Source organism: Rana temporaria, chromosome 4 (genome assembly GCF_905171775.1).
Source record: "Rana temporaria chromosome 4, aRanTem1.1, whole genome shotgun sequence".
NCBI lineage: Eukaryota > Metazoa > Chordata > Amphibia > Anura > Ranidae > Rana > Rana temporaria.
In genome coordinates this window covers 446,572,002-446,594,245 of record NC_053492.1, presented here as the reverse complement: position 1 = coordinate 446,594,245, position 22,244 = coordinate 446,572,002, and the positions used below count along the sequence as shown (strand labels likewise).

Sequence of the window (22,244 nt, the reverse complement as noted above, 5' to 3'; positions counted from 1 at the left end):
ACAGCGTGTTTTTATATTGTGGGAGGAAACCCACGCAGGCACAGGGAGAACATGCAAACTCCATGCAGATGCTGTCACGGGCGGGATTCGAACCAACGACTCTTTTGCTGCTAGGTCAAAGTGCTATACACTACACCACTGTGGTGAACGAACATGATTGCAGCTGAAAGCATGAGATCTTTTTTTTTTTTTTCAATACCATGCTTTCCAGCCTTATTGACCCCGCCTCTCTCCATAAAGAGGACCTGTCACACACTAGTCCTATTACAAGGGATGTTTACATTCCTTGTAATAGGAAGAAAACTGATCATTTTTTTTTTTTTTTTTATTTCAGTGTAAAACATTATAAAACTAAATAAAAATAAATAAGAAAACCCCCAAAAAAAATTTTAAAGCGCCCCGTCGCGACGAGCTCGCGCACAGAAGCAAACGCATACGCGAGTAGCGCCCGCATATGAAAACAGTATTCAAACCACACAAGTGAGGTATCGCCGCGATCGTTAGAGTGAGAGCAATAATTCTAGCCCTAGACCTACTCTGCAACTCAAAAAATGCAACCTGTAGAATTTTTTAAACGTCGCCTATCGAGTTTTTTAAAGGGTAAAAGTTTGACGCCATGCCACGAGCGGGCGCAATTTTTAAGCGTGACATGTTGGGTATCATTTTACTCGGCGTAACATTATCTTTCACAATATAGAAAAAAATTGGGCAAAATGTATTGTTGTCTTATTTTTTAATTCAAAAAAGTGATTTTTATCCAAAAAAAGTGCGCTTGTAAGACCGCTGCGCAAATACGGTGTGACAAAAAGTATTGCAATGACTGCCATTTTATTCCCTAGGATGTCTGCTAAAAAAAAATAAATAATGTTTGGGGGTTCTGATTAATTTTCTAGCCAAAAAATTGTGATTTTCACATGAAGGAGAGAAGTGCCAGAATTAACCCGGTGGGCAAGTGGTTAAAGTACTCATGGCTATAAAGAATAGAGTCATTGCTCATTAAAAAAAAAAAAAAAAAAAAGGGGGTCCCTCCAAATTAAATTACCAGGCCCTTCAGGTCTGGAATGGATATTAAGGGGAACCCCGCCGTAAAAACCCCAAAAAAAAAAGACGTGCGGTTCCCGGCAAATATCCATTCCAGACCCTTCAGGTCTGGTGTGGATTTTAAGGGGAACTCCACCCCAAATTTAAAAAAAAAATGGCGTGGAGTCCCCCTAAAAATCCACACCAGACCCTTATCCGAGCACGTTGACCTGGCCGGCCGCAGAAAAGAGGGGGGGACAGAGTGCGGCCCCCCCCCTCTCCTGAACCGCACCAGGCCACATGCCCTCAACATGGGGAGGATGTCCCCATGTTGATGGGGACAAGGGTCTCATCCCCACAACCCTTGCCCGGTGGTTGTGGGGGTATGCGGGCGGGAGGTTTATCAGAATCTGGAAGACCCCTTTAACAAAGGGGACCCCCAGATCCTGACCCCCCCCCTGTGTGAAATGGTAATGGGGTACATTGTACCTCTACCATTTCACCCCAAAAAAAATGTCAAAGTGATAAAAATGACAGTAGCCGGTTTTTGACAAATCTTTTAATAAAATCTTCTTTTCTTCTTTCCTTCGGGGTTCTTCCGCTGCCACTTTCTTCTAGTCCACATCTTGCCCGACGTCTTCTTCTATCTTCTCCGTCCGTCCTTCCGCCTTCTGGTCCCGCATCTTGCCCGTTGTCTTCTCCGCCAGCCTCCTCGTCCGCATCTTGGGTCTTCTGCGGTCTTCTTCTCGGTCCGCCGCCTTCTCGTCCCCTGCGTTTGAATTGTAATTGGCCGCCGTTTTCCCGCTCCTGGGACCCGCCCCCCTCTGACGCCACAAGTAAACTCCTTAGAAGGTCATGTGCGTCAGAGGGGGGCGGGGTCGCAGAGCGTCACACAGCGGGGGAATTCAATTTCAATCGCGCCGCCCGGAGAAGAAGTTCCCGCCGTGTCACACTCATGTGACCCCGCCCCCCTCTGACGCACATGACCTTCTAAGGAGTTTACTTGTGGCGTCAGAGGGGGGCGGGTCCCAGGAGCGGGAAAACGGCGGCCAATTACAATTCAAACGCAGGGGACGAGAAGGCGGCGGACCGAGAAGAAGACCGCAGAAGACCCAAGATGCGGACGAGGAGGCGGACGGAGAAGACAACGGGCAAGATGCGGGACCAGAAGGCGGAAGGACGGACGGAGAAGATAGAAGAAGACGTCGGGCAAGATGTGGACTAGAAGAAAGAGGCAGCGGAAGAACCCCGAAGGAAAGAAGAAAAGAAGATTTTATTAAAAGATTTGTCAAAAACCGGCTACTGTCATTTTTATCACTTTGACATTTTTTTTGGGGTGAAATGGTAGAGGTACAATGTACCCCATTACCATTTCACACAGGGGGGGGGTCAGGATCTGGGGGTCCCCTTTGTTAAAGGGGTCTTCCAGATTCTGATAAACCTCCCGCCCGCATACCCCCACAACCACCGGGCAAGGGTTGTGGGGATGAGACCCTTGTCCCCATCAACATGGGGACATCCTCCCCATGTTGAGGGCATGTGGCCTGGTGCGGTTCAGGAGAGGGGGGGGGCCGCACTCTGTCCCCCCCTCTTTTCTGCGGCCGGCCAGGTCAACGTGCTCGGATAAGGGTCTGGTGTGGATTTTTAGGGGGACTCCACGCCATTTTTTTTTTCAATTTGGGGTGGAGTTCCCCTTAAAATCCACACCAGACCTGAAGGGTCTGGAATGGATATTTGCCGGGAACCGCACGTCTTTTTTTTTTTTTGGTTTTTACGGCGGGGTTCCCCTTAATATCCATTCCAGACCTGAAGGGCCTGGTAATTTAATTTGGGGGAACCCCTACACATTTTTTTGTTTGTTTTATGAATGAATCCCTTTAGAATTGTCAGAGCCGACAATTCATTATAGCCGCGTGTGAATTTTTAAATGACTTTTTTCCTTCAGAATGTCACTTTGTGCAGGGGGAGTTCTAAGTGCGGGAAAAATGCGCTATTTCACATGCTGACATTACACCCCCCCTAGGTACGAAATTTAAAGGAATATTTCACTTTTATTGTTTCACTTTAAGAATTATTAATTTCACTGCTCCCGAAAAAACGGCCGTTTTAAAAAATAAAAAAAGCATTGATACATGTTCCCTGGGGCAGGACTGAGGTCCCCAAACACTTTTTAGGACTAAACTTGCAGATTAGCCTTTAAAATGAACACTTTTGATTTCTCCCATAGACTTCTATAGGGAGTTCGGCGCGGCTTTACATATTAGTTTCAATGCGCCGGCTGCTACGCTGGTTCATGCGCCTGATTAAGCCTCCACCCGGAGTACTAATTAATGCATGAACCAGCGCAGCGCACATAGCTTAGTAAATCAGGCCCATGGTGTCTGGGCACACTTGATTTTCTAAAGGCAAGAAGGCTGTTCACTTTGCAAAGGAATTTTCCCCAATTTTCCCCAAAGCTTAGTGGAGGAGATGAAGCTCTGCTGACTTCCATCATCCAATCATTTGCCAGCAAAAATGCTGTTTTTTTATTTGCCTTGCATGTGATTGGGTATTCTTTTCAAAGTGAAATTTCATGACATTCGCTAATTTCTGGGTAAATTGCCTTGCAAGTGCAACTTCCTTTGCAAAGTGAACAGCTTATTTGCCTTTAATCAATCAAACACCGGATTTTTTTGTAACAAGAAAGTTCAAAACAGTTTTCAAAATACAGGTTGGAGTCCAATGTCCAACCATAATGTGGTTAATCAGGGACCATTTGTGACACAAAAACAGGTGTAGGGTAGGTGAAAGGATTTCCTCTAACCCTAAGGAGCCATTTAAAGCCAATTACACCAATTTTGCCTCACCTAGTTGACTCTGCAGCATTTTTCCAACTTCTGGGGTAAAGAAATCTTTACAAAAACTTTGATCACCTATTGCTATTGGTGTCTCTGTCCGACCGTCACTTTGTCCCACCATGATATACACTATATTACCAAATATATTGAGACGCCTTGAGAGCTTTCTTTTGGTGGTATTTGATCACCTCTGCGGTTTTTATTTTTTTGCACTATAAACAAAAATAGAGCGACAGTTTTGAAAAAAATTCAATATTTTTTACTTTTTTCTATAATAAATATCCCCCAAAAATATATAAAAAAACATTTTTTTTCCTCAGTTTAAGCCGATACGTATTCTTCTACCTATTTTTGGTAAAAAAAATCGCAATAAGCGTTTATCGGTTGGTTTGCGCAAAATTTATAGCGTTTACAAAATAGGGGATAGTTTTATTGCATTTTTATAATTTTTTTTTTTTTTACTACTAATAGCGGCGATCAGCGATTTTTTTCGTGACTGCGACATTATGGCGGACACTTCGGACAATTTTGACACATTTTTGGGACCATTGTCATTTTCACAGCAAAAAATGCATTTAAATTGCATTGTTTATTGTGAAAATGGCAGTTGCAGTTAGGGAGTTAACCACAGGTGGCGCTGAAGGAGTTATGTTTCACCTAGTGTGTGTTTACAACTGTAGGGGGGTGTGGCTGTAGGTCTGACGTCATCGATTGTGTCTCCCCTATAAAAGGGATGACACATTCGATGCAGTCGCCACAGTGAAACACGGGGAAGCCGTGTTTACATATGGCTCTCCCGTTCTTCAGCTTCGGGGAGCGATCGCGAGGGGGTGGCTAGAAACAAATAGCCGCGCCCTCATCCCAGATCGCTCCCAGACGATTTCCGACCGCCGCATGTACCGGGGGGGGGGGTCCTGATCGAACCCCCGACCCACGTCTAGGCAGGGACGTACATGTACGCCCATATGCCTGTACGTGCCATTCTGTGGACGTATATGTACATGTGGCGGTCGTTAAGTGGTTAATGGCATACCAGTCTTAGTCCGTAGGGTTCAATATTGTGTTGCTAGATATTGCTATAACAGCTTCAACTCTTTTGGGAAGACTATCCACAAGGTTTAGGAGTGTGTCTATGGGAATGTTTGACCATTCTTCCAGAAGCGCATTTGTGAGGTCAGGCATGTGAACGAGAAGGTCTGGCTTGTAGCCTCCGCTCTAATTCATCCAAAAGGTGTTCTATTGGGTTGAGGTTAGGACTCTGTGCAGGCCAGTCAAGTTCCTCCACCCCAAACTCGCTCATCCATGTCTTTTTGGACCTTGTTTTGTGCACTGGTCCAAATCATTTGGTGGAGGGGGGATTATGGTGTGGGGGTTGTTTTTCAGGGGGTTGGTAATATAGTGTATGTGGTATCATCTAGATAAGAAGTGAGGGAGAGCTCTTTCAGACACGGCTACAGAAAGCAAAAATAAATAAATTGGTTCTAGCCTTTTTCACTCAAGTAAGTACGATTTTGGCAGTTTTCTGTCTCCATAGGTGAGACTTCTTTCCCCCCTTCAGCATGGAAGGGAGTGGTAACCTCTTTAAGATTCAAAAGTCTTGTAGATTGACTTACCATAAAAATCGGCAGGGTTGCTGTATCTTGGGCATGGATAGCCTATAGAAGTGAAATACTGCACCATGTCTTTTGCTGTGCCAGAATAGATTGTGGCTCCCGATGACAGTAGGAGAACCAAGTCAAAAAGTTGGAATATGTCAGAGCGGGGCTGATGAATTGACAATAAAACCAAACGGTTTCCTCTGGCGAGCCTGGACAAGGTTATCACAAGATTATGAGCTGTAAAACTGTCCAAGCCAGAGGTAGGTTCATCAAGAATCAAGATGCCTGCAAGACAAAAGGAAATTAAGTGGTTGGGGTTTGAAGTTTTTGGGATGGTAAAATAATCCTGATGATCCACAGTATACAACATTTTAAAACATAGCCTCCCCCCCCCCCTCCACTGCCACATTTGGCACCTTTTGGAGAGCATGTGCTTGGTTTAGCAGGTATCCGCTCCCACTTCCGGCTGACTTTGCCATGGCAAACTCATCCGGAAGTTCGGCCCCACTCCTCCTTCCCCCGCTGCCGGGTCATTCACGCATGCACATAAGGGAACCGGCTGTGAAGCTGCAAGGGTTCACTGTCGTTTTCCCTTACCCAAGGTGGCTTACTTGCTCCGGTGTAACGAGTGCTCCTGATTCAGGAACCTCGTTACACCGACTGCAGCCTAAGATATGACAGGCATAAGCCTCCTTATGCCTTCATATCTTTGGCTGCATTCTTGCGTTGGCCGCTAGGGGGGCGCGGCCATTGTGATCGGCGTATAGTATGCAAATAGCATACTATCACCGATTCACAAAACTTGCCCGGGCCCAGCGCACGCCAGGTACGGAGTTTCCGTACGGCGGCTTTAGCGTAAGGCTGCCCCTTCTCATAGTAGGGGCAGCCAATGCTAAAGTATAGCCGCCCTTCCCGCTCGTGAAATTTGAATTTCACGTCGTTTACGTAAGTGATTCGTGAATGGCGCTGGACGCCATTCACGTTCACTTAGAAGCAAATGACGTCCTTGCGACGTCATTTGCCGCAATGCACGTCGGGAAAGTTTCCCGACGGAGCATGCGCTGTTCGCTCGGCGCGGGAGCGCTCCTAATTTAAATGATTCCCGCCCCCGGCGGGATCATTTACATTAGGCGCCCTTACGCAGGGCAAATTAGCATAGCGCCCGCACAATTTACGGAGCTACTGCTCCGTGAATCGCGGGCAAATCGAAATATTTGCATGGGCGCAGAGCAAAAATCGTTGCCCTTTGCCCACGCAAATATTGCGCGGCTCTACCTGAATCTGGGCCAATGACTTCAATGCTTCTGCTGTGAATTTTGAAGCTGGGTTGCTCTACAGTGTTTGCAGCTACAAAAGCCAGTGAAGGTTTTTTTTAAAGCTCATGTACTGTTGTCACTTTGAGACAATTTCTCATTGCAAGGGAATTTGATTGTAAAGTGAATTTTCCCATCTTCATTAAGCTTAGGAAAATATCCCTTGCAAAATAAACAACCTTATCACCTTTAGTAAATCGACCATAATGGCTTTGATGCTTTTGCTGTGAATTTTAAAAGTGAATTCCTCTACAGTGCCTGCAGCTTTAAGCAAATCAACAATAATAGGTTCAATGCATTTGCTGTGAATTTTGAAGACAGATTGCTCAACAGTGCCTGCAGCTACAAAGATCAGTGATGGCTTGTTTTAAATCTTATTTTTCATTGGTTATAAATATGTAAATACTTAAATGTACAAACCTTGGCAAGAGATTCACTATAAAGCAGTATCTCGTTCATAATTACCGTATTTATCGGCGTATACCGTGCACTTTTTTGCCCTGAAAATCAGGGCAAAATCGTGGGTGCGCGGTATACGCCGATACCTGCTTTCCCGCGCCGAGTTTTGAATACTGCGCCGACATATAACGAGCGCAGTACACTCGGGTATAGTCGGGCAGTCTCGGCTCCTTCCGCGCTCACGTCCTGGACTACAGGACGTCAGCGCGAGAGTTGCTGAGCATTGCTGACAATACACGAGTGTACTGCGCTCTGTATACAGTATGTCGGCGCAGTATTCAAACTCGGCGCGGGAAACGAGCGGGGAGGACGCGAGGACGCCGCAGAAGGACACCGGACCCGACGAAGAGGACACCCGAAGCCGCAGAAGGACGCCGGACCCGACGAAGAGGACACCCGAAGCCGCAGAAGGACGCCGGACCCGACGAAGAGGACACCCGAAGCCGCAGACGGACGCCGGACCCGACAAGGCCGCCGATGGACGCCGCGCAAGACACCAAAACTGTAAGTACAAAAAAAAAACGTTTTTTTCCACAGGATTCGGGGCAACTTTAGGGGTGCGCGGTATACGCGGGAGCGCGTTATACCGCGATAAATACGGTAATAACATAATTGCTAACTTCAGGCTTATTACCAGGGTTCCATAGAAGTTGGACGGCAATGCTGACTCTTCTCCTCTCTCCTCCAGACACTCCTCGCGTGTATGCATTCCCCACTTTAGTGTTTGCACATTGCCGTAACCTGAGCTCTGCTATAACGTCTTCCACCTTAAAAGAAATTAAAATATGTTCACAAATGGCACTTAAAAGGGTTGTAAAGGTTTGTTTTTTATTTTCTAAATAGGTTCCTTCAAGCTAGTGCATTGTTGGTTCACTTACCTTTTCCTTCCATTTCCCTTCTAAAAAATGTTTTCTTTGTTTTCTTTGTCTGAATTTCTCACTTCCTGTTCCTCCTCAGTAAGCTGTTCTGGCTGACTAACCCCCATGGATGATGGTGGCAATCTTACTGAGGAGAAACAGGAAGTGAGAAATTCAGACAAAGAAAAAAAACATTTAGAAGGGAAATTGAAGGAAAAGGTAAGTGAACCAACAATGCACTAGCTTAAAGGAACCTATTTAGAAAATAAAAACGAACCTTTACAACCCCTTTAAGGATTAAAGTGTACCTAAAACCAAAACATTTTTACTAATCACAGCCAGTGAGCCAATAAAAAGAGAGATGGGGTGGGCCAAGCCCGTGGCTCTGTTTGAATGGACACACAGAGCAGCGGCTCAGCTCGGGTGCCCCCCACAGGAACCTGTTTGCTCTTTGGGCACTCGACAGGAGGGAGGGGCCAGGAGTACTGGTGGGGGACCTGAGAAGAAGATGACCGTGGCTGCTCTGTGCAAAACCATTGCACAGAGCATTTAAGTATGACGTGTTTGTTATTTTTTTTTTAAATATAAAACTTGCCTTGTAATATCACTTTAACTGTACCTAGGTGTGCTGTTAAAATTTGTATTACAAATTTTACTGAACACAAAGAAAGTTCTTGAAAACTGGCAGAAATCATATGCCAGGAATCCTTTTTACAGTCACGTCTCCATGACCACAATTGTTAAAGGATATCTAAACCCAAAAACAAAATTTGATTATATTGTTTATATATATTTATTAGATTTATTGTAAATTATCTGTATTTTGTTGTGGTGGCTACATTTGAAAGAACATTTTTAGCAAGCACAGAAGATGCCTATTGATCTTGCCAGAAATGTTATGTCTTTGTCATGTGTCCTCTGAAATAAACCTAAAGCACAAACATGCACCCAAGCTGTCTTCTGTAAACTACTAATTCCCCTCTCCCCATGTAGTGGAGATGAATGGAGAAGGACATATTTGTAGTCCAGATCAGGGGAGCAGTCTGGGTGACAACCATGGTTCCTCCATAGATACAGTGCATAAGTGTAGCCACCCAATGACAGGAAATGTGTTATATGGAGGATCGCCAGGTGAAAAAGGAAAAAAAAATGAATACAGCCACCACATCTATGAACTGGTGGGTTGCAATATAATACATTTTGTACATCTAATGAATAACAGATAAGAAACACAAAATGTTTAGTCTGTAAATGCCGCTAAAATTAAAGACTGTAAAAGGCTGAATACACTGAAATGATTGTATACATGTAAATTTGCTGCTCACCCGCTTTTGCCGCTGCTCGTTTGAGTAGGATTTAGGGAGGCGAAGTTTGGCGACAAATGACAGCGTTTCTCGGACAGTGAGGTGAGGCAACAATTGATCATCCTGACGGACATGAGCGACGCACTTCTTCACCAAATTCCTTGTGGTGAGTTTCCCATTAATGAGAATTTCTCCTGATTTAATCTTCCCACCTTCATCCTTGCATGTAATGATGTCTAAAAGAGTTGTCCTTCCACACCCTAAACCAAATAAATTTTTTTTTTTAATCTTTACATTGAAAAAAAAATCTCTTTGTCTTACTGCAGCTAAAACAAACTATAGCAAATGCCTGGAATAATCACTCTCTATCTTTCTCTGGGATGAAAGTTAGAGTAAAAGAAACATTAAATTAAAAAAACTTTAAAAGTAATAAAAACTGATAAAACAATAAAAATGGTGACTTCAGGTCCAAAGTCATGGCTTCAGAGTATGCTGGCATGGATGGAACCAACAAACACTTGAATAGCAGTCTCTATGAATCCTGTACCCTATAACCTAATCAACTCAGACAACCAGAAGTCACCCTTATCAATGCACTTAATATTGTATTGTACATCATACACAGTGAAAATAGATATAAGATGTGTAAAAAAACGATAATATATAATCTTATTACCATAGAGCATATACTACACACAACACATCCCATAGTCCATAGTCCATCTTGGGTGTGAGCAACAGAAGGTGGCTACGTTCATACATACAGTGGGGTAACGGAGAACAAACATAGCCACCCTCTACCAGGAAGCCAGATCCCAGTAGCAAAAAAAAGGAATTTGGATATTTGGGGAAAACTGAGAGCTATAAACTGAACTATTTTGAGTCAAGAATAGATTTTATTGTCAAATTAAGTTGTTTTTCAATCAATGAGAAATCATGTAGTTTCTCACAAACAATCATAAAAATGTCTTTCTATATACAATAAATAATATATATGAATATATACAGTATATACAGATATACAGGTATATACACTATTACCAAAAGTATTGGGATGCCTGCCTTTACACGCACATGAACGTTAATGGCATCCCAGTCTTAGTCTGTAGGGTTTTATATTGAGTTGGCCCACAAGGTTTAGGAGTGTGTCTATGGGAATGTTTGATCATTCTTCCAGAAGCGCATTTGTGAGATCAGGCACTGATGTTGGAGAGAAGGCCTTCTGAGCTTTAATCCATCCCAAAGGTGTTCTATCGGGTTTGAGGTAAGGAATCTTTGCAGGCCAGTCAAGTTCCCCCACCCCAAACTTGCTCATCCATGTCTTTGGGGACCTTGCTTTGTGCACTGGTGCACAGTCATGTTGGAACAGGAATGGGCCATCCCCAAACTGTTCCCACAAATTTGAGAGCAAGAAATTGTCCAAAAATGTCCTGATATGTTGACGCCTTAGGCCGCGTACATACGGTCGGTCCAAACCGATGAGAATGGTCCGACGGACCGTTTTCATCGGTTCACCGCTGAAGTGGCCTGATGTGCGTACACACCATCAGTTCAAAAACCGATCGGGTCAGAACGCGGTGATGTAAAACACACGACGATGCTCTTGTGTACTAACCATCGGTTTGGACCTATCGGGCAGCGGTCCATCGGTTCGATTTTAAAGCAAGTTCTAAAATTTTTGACCGAAGGACAACGGACCGATGGGCCGTACACACGGTCGGTTTGGACCGATGAAACTGGAATTCAGGCCGTTTTAATCGGTTTGGACCGACCGTGTGTACGCGGCCTTAAGAGTTCCCTTCATTGGAACTAAGGGGCCAAGCCCAGCCCCTGGAAAAACAACCCCACTCCATAATTCCCCCTCCACCAAATGATTTGGACCAGTGTACAAAGCAGGGTCCATAAAGACATGGATGAGCAAGTTTGGGGTGGAGGAATTTGACTGGCCTGCGCAGAATCCTGACCTCAACCCAAAAGAACACATTTGGGATGAATTAGAGCGGAGACTGCCAGCCAGTCCTTCTCTCCAACATCAGTGTATTGCCTCACTAATAGAAGAATGGTCAACATTCCCATAAATACACTCCTAAACCTTGTGGACAGCCTTCCCAGAAGAGTTGAAGCTGTTATAGTTGCAAAGGGTGGGCCAACTCAATATTAAACCCTACAGAATAAGCCTGGGATGCCATAAAGTTCATGTGCGTGGAACGACAAATGTCACAATACTTTTGGTAATATAGTGTATATACACATATAAGAGATTTTACATAAGGTATTCTCTAGAGCAAAGTCTTTTATAGCTCAGTAGAAGATTGTGCTGTCATAGACTGGGATTGAGGGTCTCACATCCTATAGGATGAAGAAAGAGGACAGCTGAAAGGTTGGGCACTTTTTAGGTCATGCAATAAGGGTCAACCTAAAAGTATAGTAGTGTAGAAACATTTTAGAGTCATGTGTTAGAAAAGGACTACCAGTAGTTATGTGTGGTGGAGTCCAGAAATAGATGGCACAAACTAGTAAAAAATCTCACAACGTACCATAAGCTCAATGCTCAAGTTGTGCTTTTCCTAGTGGACCCCCTCGTGGTCCTCTCTAGTGCAAATGCGGGTTCCTTCCCATTCAGACAGATAGTGAATTCCCAGACTAAGTTTGTGATTTATATCATCACTTGTACCTCTTGTAACTTACAATACGTAGGGAAGACCACCATGCAACTGTGTGATCAAACGCGGGACCACTTGTCAAATATTAACACTCTAAAAAATACAAATGTGGCAAGACACTTTCTGCTTTGCCATAAATCCAATTTGCTGTCTCTCAGGGTACAGATCATAGAAAGGGTGTATCCCCCTGTAAGGGGAGGTCAACATCTCTCAGATCTCAGTAGATGAGACGTTTTGGGGATTTTTAAGCTGGAAACTCAAATCCTTAAGGTATTAAACAGGGGCGGACTGACCATTCGGGCACTCGGGCATTGCCCAAAGGCCCCATGCCACTAGGGGGCCCCATCAGGGTTGCCAGCCTCAGCAAAACCAGGGACAGTATGTAAAAATCTGTGTGTTTTTTAAAAGTCCCAAGATTATAGCTGCCCCGCCTCTCCAGTACCTTTTCAGTGTGTGTATGTGTATTCTGTGTGTATGTATACTGTGTGTGTATACTGTGTATGTATATTGTGTGTCTGTACACTGTGTATGTATACTGTGTGTGTGTGTATACTGTGTGGCCCCATAATCTATTGCCCGGGGGCCCTATAATCTCCTATTGACCGGGGGCCCCATAATTTCCTATTGCCCGGAGGCCCCATAATCTCCTATCACCCGGAGGCCCCATAATCTCCTATTGCCCGGAGGCCCCATAATCTCCTATTGCCCGGGGGCCCCATAATCTCCTATCGCCCGGGGGCCCCATGAGTTGTCAGTCCGCCCCTGGTATTAAATTATAAATAGTACACCATGCACTATTATGGATGATGGGCATGTGCTTTTTCCCTTCAAATGAAAACCAAGGTTACAGTACACAAAATTATTATATCTATTTTTCTGTTAACCGCCTGTATGAAGTAGTGACTCTTTTGTCTGTCTGCTGTCCAATATTCTACATTTATATAATATTGTTTAGAATATATATATTAAAAAAAACTGTTAAAAAATAAATAAATCTAGCAATAACATTACATATAATATTATATAAAAAAAAAGTTAAAATGTGATATCTTACTGAGATAATAAATACAGTACATAAATACAAATCATTTAATAATAAAAGATGTCTGTGTATATTCCTGGACCACTGTGGAACACTTAGGCCTTGTACACACGACCGAACATGTCCGCTGAAACTGGTCCGTCGGACCAGTTTCCGCGGACATGTCCGACCGTGTGTAGGGCCTAGCGGACAGTTTCCCGGCCTAGCGGACAGGTTTCCAGCGGACAAAAGTTTCTTAGCATGCTAAGAAACTTGTCCGCTGGAAGCCTGTCCGTCGGACATGTCCGATGGTTAGTACGACTCATCGTACTCATGCGTGGAAACATTGACCTTCCGTGTCAGAGAACGTCGGTGTCGTCTACGTCACTGCGTTCTCTGTCCGCTGGGATTTTGGTCTGATGGTGTGTACACACATCAGACCAAAACCTCCCAGCAGACATGTCCGATGAAAACGGTCCGTGGACCGTTTTCATCGGACATGTCTGCTCGTCTGTACAAGGCCTGTCAGGCCCAATCTGTCATTTTATCTTTTGCACTTACCACATGGCAAAAAGTTACATTTAAATTAAATTATATCCTTTTTTTAAAACCAATTTGACTCGCCTTCCTTACATTATGAAAATTGTCGTGTGACAAAATTTGGAATTCAAAATTCTGGACCGTGGGGAAGGATAGAAAAAAGGAAGGTAGACAGCAAGGATGTAATGAAGGAATGAAAGAAGGCAGACAAGAAGGATGTAAGAATATAGGGCCAAATCCTGAAAAATCCTGCCTAACTTATCTTTTCCCATTTAAGTTACACTGACTTAAAATTTCTACCTAAGTGCCCGATCCACAAAGCACTTACCTAGAAATTTCAGGCCGTGTAACTTAAATGTCTCCGGCGCAAGGCGGTCCTCTTCTGCAGGGGGCGATGACAATTTAAATGAGGCGCGCTCCCACGCCGGCCGTACTGCGAATGCTCGTGACGTCATTTTCCCGACGGGCAGCGCGCAAAATTACGTTACGTCGGGCTTTGTGGATTGCGACGGGACAATAAAGTTGCGTCGGGTAAAAAAAAAGTTACGTGCCGGGAAAAAAAAATTCAAGATTTAAAAAAAAACGCGGCGATCGAAAAAAAGATCTGTTTTTACAAGGTGTTACTAGTTTACACTTTGTAAAAGCAGAACAAATTTTACGTATGCAAACATAAACTTACGCAGAAAACACAAAGCTGAAAAGCTTTGTGGATCTCCGTAAGTCCTCATTTGCATACGCAAAGCGGCATTTCAATGAGAAATGCCCCCAGCGGCGGATGCGGTACTGCATCCTAAGATCTGACAGTTTAAGTGTCTTACAGATGTCAGATCTTCTGCCTATCTTTGGAAAACTGATTCTGAGGATCAGTTCCAAAGATAGGCACAGGGATACGCAGGCTGAACAGCAGTTCCGCCTGCGTATCCCTTTTGAGGATTTGGCCCATAATACATAAAAAAAAAAAAATACAAAGGGACAGGTGGCTGGAGGACTCTTCCACATGTAATGCGGCGGACTAGATGTGGTTCTGCTCAGTGAACACCCGCTCCTTTCACAAACCCCCCCCCCTTTCTTTCCTATCCCTCTGTTGCTTTTGATGCCCCGCAGCCCATACCACATAAACACTTTCCCTCATTATTCTCCCCGTTCTCCTTTTGCATGTCCCTGAGTATGTCAAATGGATTGATTTGTACTTGCAGTGCATGTTGCACTTATCACCCGTCTGTTCATTTATTTTCTATGCTCAATAAAAGTTGTTTTGATAAAAAAAAAAAAAATACAAAGAACCTCTTTACCTGAATTCCCGATGACTGCTAACATTTGCCCACTACTGACTCTCACATTTAGGTTCGTCATTGCTGCAGTTTCGGATCCTTTATTCCAATCCCAGGGCATTTTAAATTCAGCAAGCTTTTCATACCATGGAATCTGAGCACTTAAATTAACCTTGAAAAACAAATTTTATACATTTTAGAGAATTGTTAACTGAATGTGTTCATAAAAGTTAATAAAAAAATACAGATATTTAAAATGTAAAGCAGTGCTCCTATACTTTATATAACAGGTTCACAGTGTCAGATATGGTAAAGTATATTACTCTCAGGCCTCGTACACACGACCGAGTTTCTCGGCAAAAACCAGCAAGAAACTTGCTGGGAGATATTTTTTTGCCGAGGAAACATGTCGTGTGTACATTTTCGTCGAGGAAACTGTCGAGAAACTCCACGAGCCAAAAAGAGAGCAAGTTCTCTATTTCCTCGACGGGAATGGAGAAACTTGCCTTGTCGAGTTCCTCGACAGCCTAACAAGGAACTCGATGAGGAAAATGATGTGTTTCGCCCGTCGAGTTCCTCGGTCGTGTGTACGAGGCTTTAGGCCTCGTAGACACGACCGAGGAACCCGTCAGAAAAGACACATCGTTTTCCTTGACGATTTTCTTGTTAGGCTTGTGGAGAAACTCGACAGGCTTTCTTTGCGTACACACGGTCAAGACCAAATCTCCTCGTTCTCAAACACGGTGACGTACAACACATACAATGGCAGGGGAAGTTCAATTCCACTGGCACAACCCTTGGGGCTGCTTTTGCTAATCTCATGTTACTGCGCGTTAAGTAAAAGTTTGGTAAGAGACGATTTGCACTTTTCAGTCTGTTACAGCGTGACAAATGTGCTATCTCCATTACAAACGCTACTTTTACCGAAGGTGCGCTCCAGTCTCATACTTTATTCTGAGCATGCGCAGGTTTCTAAGCATACACACGATCGTGTTTCTCGTCGAAAACCAGCCCGACGAGGAACACGACGAGGAAATTGAGACTCCCGTCGAGGAAAAAGAGAACTTGTTCTCTTTTTTCCTCGTCGAGTTCCTCGACAGTTTTCTCGATGAAAAACATAGACACGACCGTTTTCCTCAGCAAAAAAGCTCTGCCACCAAGTTTCTTGATGGATTCTGTTGAGTAAAACTGTCATGTGTACGAGGCCTTAAATAGATTGTACCTCAAGAAGTTGGGATTTTGAAAGCAATAGAAAATAAAAAAATATATAGAAAAATATATGTTTATTACAAAAATTACAAGAAAAACATAAGTGCTCTACAAATGTAGAACCACAATGGTTAAAATAGGATTACATAAAAAACGCGCATGAACATCTAGCATAAATACATTGTAACTGCATCAGACCCCAAGAACATTGTACAGACAGTTCCTGGAGATGACATACCTGATAGCTCAAATCTTTAACTTCCAGGACATTTGGTGGTCCAGAGTATGTAAAATACAAGCTGTTGTCCTCTTCAGGCACAAATAAGCCCGGGGCTATGTCTGACTGCAAAGGAAAACAGGCACATGTTGGTCCAATAGCTTTATAAAATAAAGGGCACAAATTAAATACAATTTAAAATGTAAACGCAACAACAAAATTGGAATATATTTTAGAGTACCACTCCTTTGAAATAGTGGCAAAATTAGGTTTATTTTTTCCAAGTTTTGCTATCTTTATTTTCACCTGTTGATCCTGCCTGTCCTAGAGCAACAACGCTTACTCACTGTACTATATCTATGGAGTAGCAGCATTGTCACTGTAGGCTTCTCTCTGATTTGGACTACAAACACCTCCCTCTCTGCTCACCGAAAAAGGAGTAAAGCAGGCCATAGATCAGTGGCGGGTGGGGGGGGAGCAAACAGACCACCCCCAGTGGGGTACTCACGCAGTCAGGCTCTTGACGGCAATGCAGAGCAGAGAGATCGCTCCTATGCCCCGATAGCGGCATCCATCTCCTGGATCTCCCGGTACATCCTTCCCTGCCCCGATACCGGTCAATACAATCGCTTCTCCTCTTGGCCAATCGGGTCTTAAGACCCGCTTCCTGATTGGCCAGGAGGAGAAGCAGGAAGACAATACCGAATATTATTTCGCTATTGTCACACACTGGGTGGGCTCAGGGTGCAGTGCTCTGCGCCCCGAGCCCAACCTTTTTTTAAGCGAATTAGAGCCTCAGGCTCTAATCATGTGCTTAAATAAAAACATTGGAACCCATGCATTCGGCGACCTACATGTAGATTAGGGGCCAAGGTCGAGCGTATGGATTAGCGGGACAGCACCCCTGCGCCCCGTATGGAGCGGCCGCCACTGACATAGATTATGCAATTTTCTTTCCTTCCACCGTGGCTGAAGATCAGACAATTGCTGGTTTCCCCTATCAACACAGTTAGTGTTGAATTTCTCCCACAGCACTGTTGTGTTCTGCTGGCACGGAGCACAGAGAGTCTCCCCCACCTGCAAAATACTGCTATAGCTGCCGGCAGTGATCGGGCAAAAAAAAATAAAAACAAGCTAGTTGCACTGAAGTCGATGGATCAACATTAGTACAATCAGCCTGCCCATAGACATATCAAAATTAGAATCGGATTAAAATTTCGATCCATCTATGGCCAGCTTAATGAAGGGTGGAATAGGGGAAGATGGGGAAAGGGTTATGGCTATTGACAAGAAATTTCCCATGTCACAAACAACCATTAGCAATTATAGTACTGTTTTCACTGCTTACAAAAGTGCAAAATGTGACACAATGAATTCAATTGTTTGTTTACCAATCCCAGAGGTCTGCCAAGCAAAATAGGAGAGTTGGAAGCATTGGTACATAAGGAGAACTATTTGGGATTTCTGATATTACCGTATTTATCGGCGTATAACGCGCACCCCAATTTTAGGAGGGAGTTTTCTGGAAAAGACAAATTAAAAAAAAAAACAGCTTTGAAGCAATCTAAGGGTCTCACACACATACCTCGGCCGGAATCACGCTGTCATCGCCTGTCTACTCACACACATACCTCGGAGGGGAAGGAGGGAGATGAGCGCCCGCCGGAATCACGCCGTCATCGCCTGTCTACTCACACACATACCTCGGAGGGGAAGGAGGGGGATGATCGCCCGCCGGAATCACGCTGTCATCGCCTGTCTACTCACACACATACCTCCGAGGGGAAGGAGGGGGACAAGCACCCGCTGGAATCACGCTGGCATCGCCTTTCTCCTCTGCTCTCACACACATACCTCACATGCCTCAGAGGGGAAGGAGGGGGACGAGCGCCCGCCGGAAAAATCACCGAGCCGTCATCTCCTCTCCACTCGGCTGTCACGTCCCACATGCACAGTCCCGCCTCCGCCATCGGCATTGGACCATCTCCTGTGATAGAGAGAACACTGGTCCAATGCTGGTGGCGGAGGCGGGACTGTGCGTGTGTGACGTGACAGTCGAGTGAGAGTCGAGAGGAGATGACGGCTCAGTGATTTCCGGCGGGCGCTCGTCCCCCTCCTTCCCCTCCGAGATATGCTATCGGCGTATAACACGCACCCACGATTTTCCACTGATTTTATGGGGAAAAAAGTGTGCGGTATACGCCGATAAATACGGTATATATTCATGGCTATGCTCTCTTTCAAAGAGACAGGGTAAAATAAAAAGGTGATGGTGTCTGTCTCTGTGTGAGAAGTGATCCTAAAGCGCATATGAAACCGATCGTGTGTGGGCCCCATCGGTTATTTATCCATAGGTTAAAAAAAAGCAATCTTGTTTTAAATTTAACCGATGGATACCTAACCGATAGAAAAAAAACGATCGTTTGTAGGCACGTCCTTCGGTTAAAAATCCATGCATGCTCAGAATCAAGTCGACGCATGCTTGGAAGCATTGAACTTAGGTTTTTTCAGCACGTCGTTGTGTTTTACATCACCGCGTTCTGACTCGATAGGTTTTTTAACCGATGGTGTGTAGGCACGACTGACCATCAGTCAGCTTCATCAGTTAACCGATGAAAACGGTCCATCAGACCGTTTTCATCGGATGGACCGATCGTGTGTACAGGGCTTTAGGCTGGCCAAAATATGTGCAGTTTAATCACACAGCACAATGCCACAGATGTTGCGAGTGTGCAATTGGCATGCTGCCTGCAGGAATGTCCACCAGAGCTGTTGTCCTTGAATTTAAAGTTCATTTCTCCTACCATAAGCCTTCTCCAAAGGTGTTTCAGAGAATTTGGCAGTACATGCATCCAGCCTCACCGCAGACCACGTATAACAATACCAGCCCAGGACCTCCACATCCAGCATCTTCACCTCCAAGATTGTCTGAAACCAGCCACCCAGACAGCTGCTGCAATAATTAGTTTGCCTAACCAAAGAATTTTTGCACAAACTGTCAGAAACCGTCTCAGGGAAGCTCATCTGCATGCTCGTTGTCCTCATCGGGGTCTCAACCTGACTGCAGTTCGTCGTCTTAACCGACTTGAGTGGGAAAATGCTCACATTCAATGGCGTCTGTCACTTTGGAGAGGTGATCTCTTCACGGATAAATCACGGTTTTAACTGTACAGGGCAGACATGTATGGAGTCGTGTGGGTGAGCGGTTTGCTGATGTCAATGTTGTGGATGGAGTGGCCCCATGTTGCAAGGATCTGTACACAATTACAGGAAGCTGAAAATATCCCAGTTCTTGCATGGCCAGCATACTCACTGGACATGTCACACATTGAGCATGTTTGGGATGCTCTGGATCGGTCTATATGACAGCGTGTTCCAGTTACTGCCAATATCCATCAGCTTCGCACAGCCATTGAAGAGGAATGGACCAACATTCCACAGGCCACAATAAAAAAACCTGATCAACTCTATGCAAAGGAGATGTGCTGCACTGCATGAGGCAAATGTTAGTCACACCAGATACTGACTGGTTTTCGGACCCCCCCCCCCCCACCCCCGGACCCCCCGCACATTTGAGAGTAGTCTTTAATTGTGGCGAGCCTAAGGCACTCCTGTGCAATAACCATGCTGTCTAATCAGCATCTTGATATGCCACACCTGTGAGGATGGATTATCTCGGCAAAGGAAAAGTGCACACTAACACAGATTTAGACAGATTTGTGAACAATATTTGAGCGAAATAGGCCTTTTATGTACATAAAAAAAGTCTTAAGGCTAGATTCACGTAGGGCAGCGGCGGCGTAACGTATCGTAGATACGTTACACCGCCGCAATTTTTCATCGCAAGTGCCTGATTCACCAAGCACTTGCGATGAAAACCTACGCCGGCGGCCTCCAGCGCAAGGCGGGCCAATTTAAATGGGCGTGTGCCATTTAAATTAGGCGCGCTCCTGCGCCGGACCTACCACGCATGCTCTGTTTCCGAACTCCCGCCGTGCTTTGCGCGCCGTGACGTCATTTTTTCGAACGGCGACGCGCGTAGCGTAATTCCGTATTCCCAGACGGCTTACGCAAACTACGTTATTTTTTAAATTTCGACGCGGGAACGACGGCCATACTTTATACAGCAATACGATTGCTGTGTAAAGTTAAGGCACCAAAAAAAAGACTAACTTTGCAACGGGAAACTAGACTAGCGGCGACGTAGCGAACACGAAAAACCGTTGGGAATCGCCGTAACTCCTAATTTGCATACCCGACGCTGGTTTACGACGCAAACTCCCCCCAGCGGCGGCCGCGGTATTGCATCTTAAGATCCGACAGTGTAAAACAATTACACCTGTCGGATCTTAGGAATATCTATGCGTAACTGATTCTATGAATCAGTCGCATAGATAGAACAACAGATACGACGGTGTATCAGGAGATACGCTGTCGTATCTGCTCTGTGAATCTGGCCCTTAGATCTTTGCAATCAGTTCATGATAAAAAGGGGCAAAAACAAAAGTGTTGCTTTTATAATTTTGCTCAGTGTATAAAACATCTGGGTAGCAGTGACCATAATATGATTTTTATTAAATGTTAGCTGTAAACTACAAGCACATACATGTGAAGATAAAAACACTTCATTTAAGTGAAACACATTTTCCAAGGCTGAGAGCAGCTCGCTAAGATTTATACTGGGTAGGAGTGAAAATACCTGTAAAATATTATCACATGTGCCCAAGTTTAAAAGGTTAAAAATAAAACCTATGTGGCTCATGCCCAAAGTTAAAATAGCTATAAATGTTAAGAAAATAAAAAGCATTTAAAAATACAAAAATTAAGGAACACTATCCTCATTTAAGAGTTACAAAGAATATAACAGAATATGTAAAAAGGAAATCAAAACCAATGACAGGTTGCAAAAGAGAGTATGACAAACCCCCCAAATTCTTCAAATATCTTAATAGTAAAAAGGTTAGGTCTGAGCATGTAGGCCCTTTATAAGATCATTTTAAGTGGGCGACTAAGGACAAAGAAGGCACATTTATTAAATACCTTCTTCAGCTCTATGTATACAAAGGAAAATAGGGGAGCTCAGGTCTTTAAAAGGGATGGTACTGACATAGACCCCAATGATCCACAATGGCTCAAAATTGATATGGTCCAGAAATACTTAGATAGAATAAAGGTGAATAAAGCACCTGGACCAGATGACTTACATCCACAGGTCCTCAAATAGTTGTTTTCTGTCATTTATCAGCCTTTTTTTCCAATTTTAGAGACTTTTTAATGACTGGCATAGTACCACTGGATTGTCGTAAGGCCAACTTGGCGCCTATATTTAAAAAGGGATCAGAGTCTATACCAAATAAATACAGACTAGTAAGTTAAACTTCTGTAGTCTGGAAAAAATACTTGAGATTTTACTACACGACCACATAGCAGAGTTTTTGCTGGAAAGAAACATTTTACGTAATAGTTAGCAAGGGTTCACAAAAGACCAAAGTTGTCAAACTAATCTGATTTATTATTTATAAGGAAGTAAGAAAAAAACTTAGACAAAAGAGTGTCTGTGGTATACTTGGATTTTGGAAAAGCGTTTGATACAGTTCCCCACACACGGCTAATGTAAGGTAAAGTCTACAGGCTTAGAAAATTCAGATAGAAAACTAGCTAAAAGACCGAATCCAGGGAGTAATGGTTAATTATTCATACTCTGAATGGTTTAAGGTTATAACCCAAGTTTTAGTGTTGGGACCTTTTAACATACTTATATTCCTAATGGATGTATTCCTAAATCTACAAATTATAACTGAATACTAACATTTATAGGTAATAACACCAGAGATAATTGGGAATATCTACTTGCCTCCTAGGGGATCAGGAATTGTTCCCCCTTCTGGATTGAATTGGACCATACTTCTCTTTTCTTTTGAATTTACAGTGGGTA

At 44.0% G+C, this 22,244-nt stretch overlaps 1 protein-coding gene across 1 annotated transcript in view; it reads right to left on the bottom strand.

Moving 5' to 3' along the window:
• ABCG8 (ATP binding cassette subfamily G member 8) overlaps positions 1–22,244 on the bottom strand; it is a 62,806-nt gene that overhangs the window by 37,296 nt on the left and 3,266 nt on the right. The window contains exons 2-6 of the mRNA XM_040351537.1: positions 16,331–16,435; positions 14,905–15,055; positions 9,410–9,648; positions 7,862–7,994; positions 5,471–5,740 (exon numbers count right to left, since the gene is read on the bottom strand). Of these exons, the coding sequence (XP_040207471.1) occupies positions 5,471–5,740; positions 7,862–7,994; positions 9,410–9,648; positions 14,905–15,055; positions 16,331–16,435 (898 nt within the window). The remainder of the gene's footprint in view (positions 1–5,470; positions 5,741–7,861; positions 7,995–9,409; positions 9,649–14,904; positions 15,056–16,330; positions 16,436–22,244) is intronic.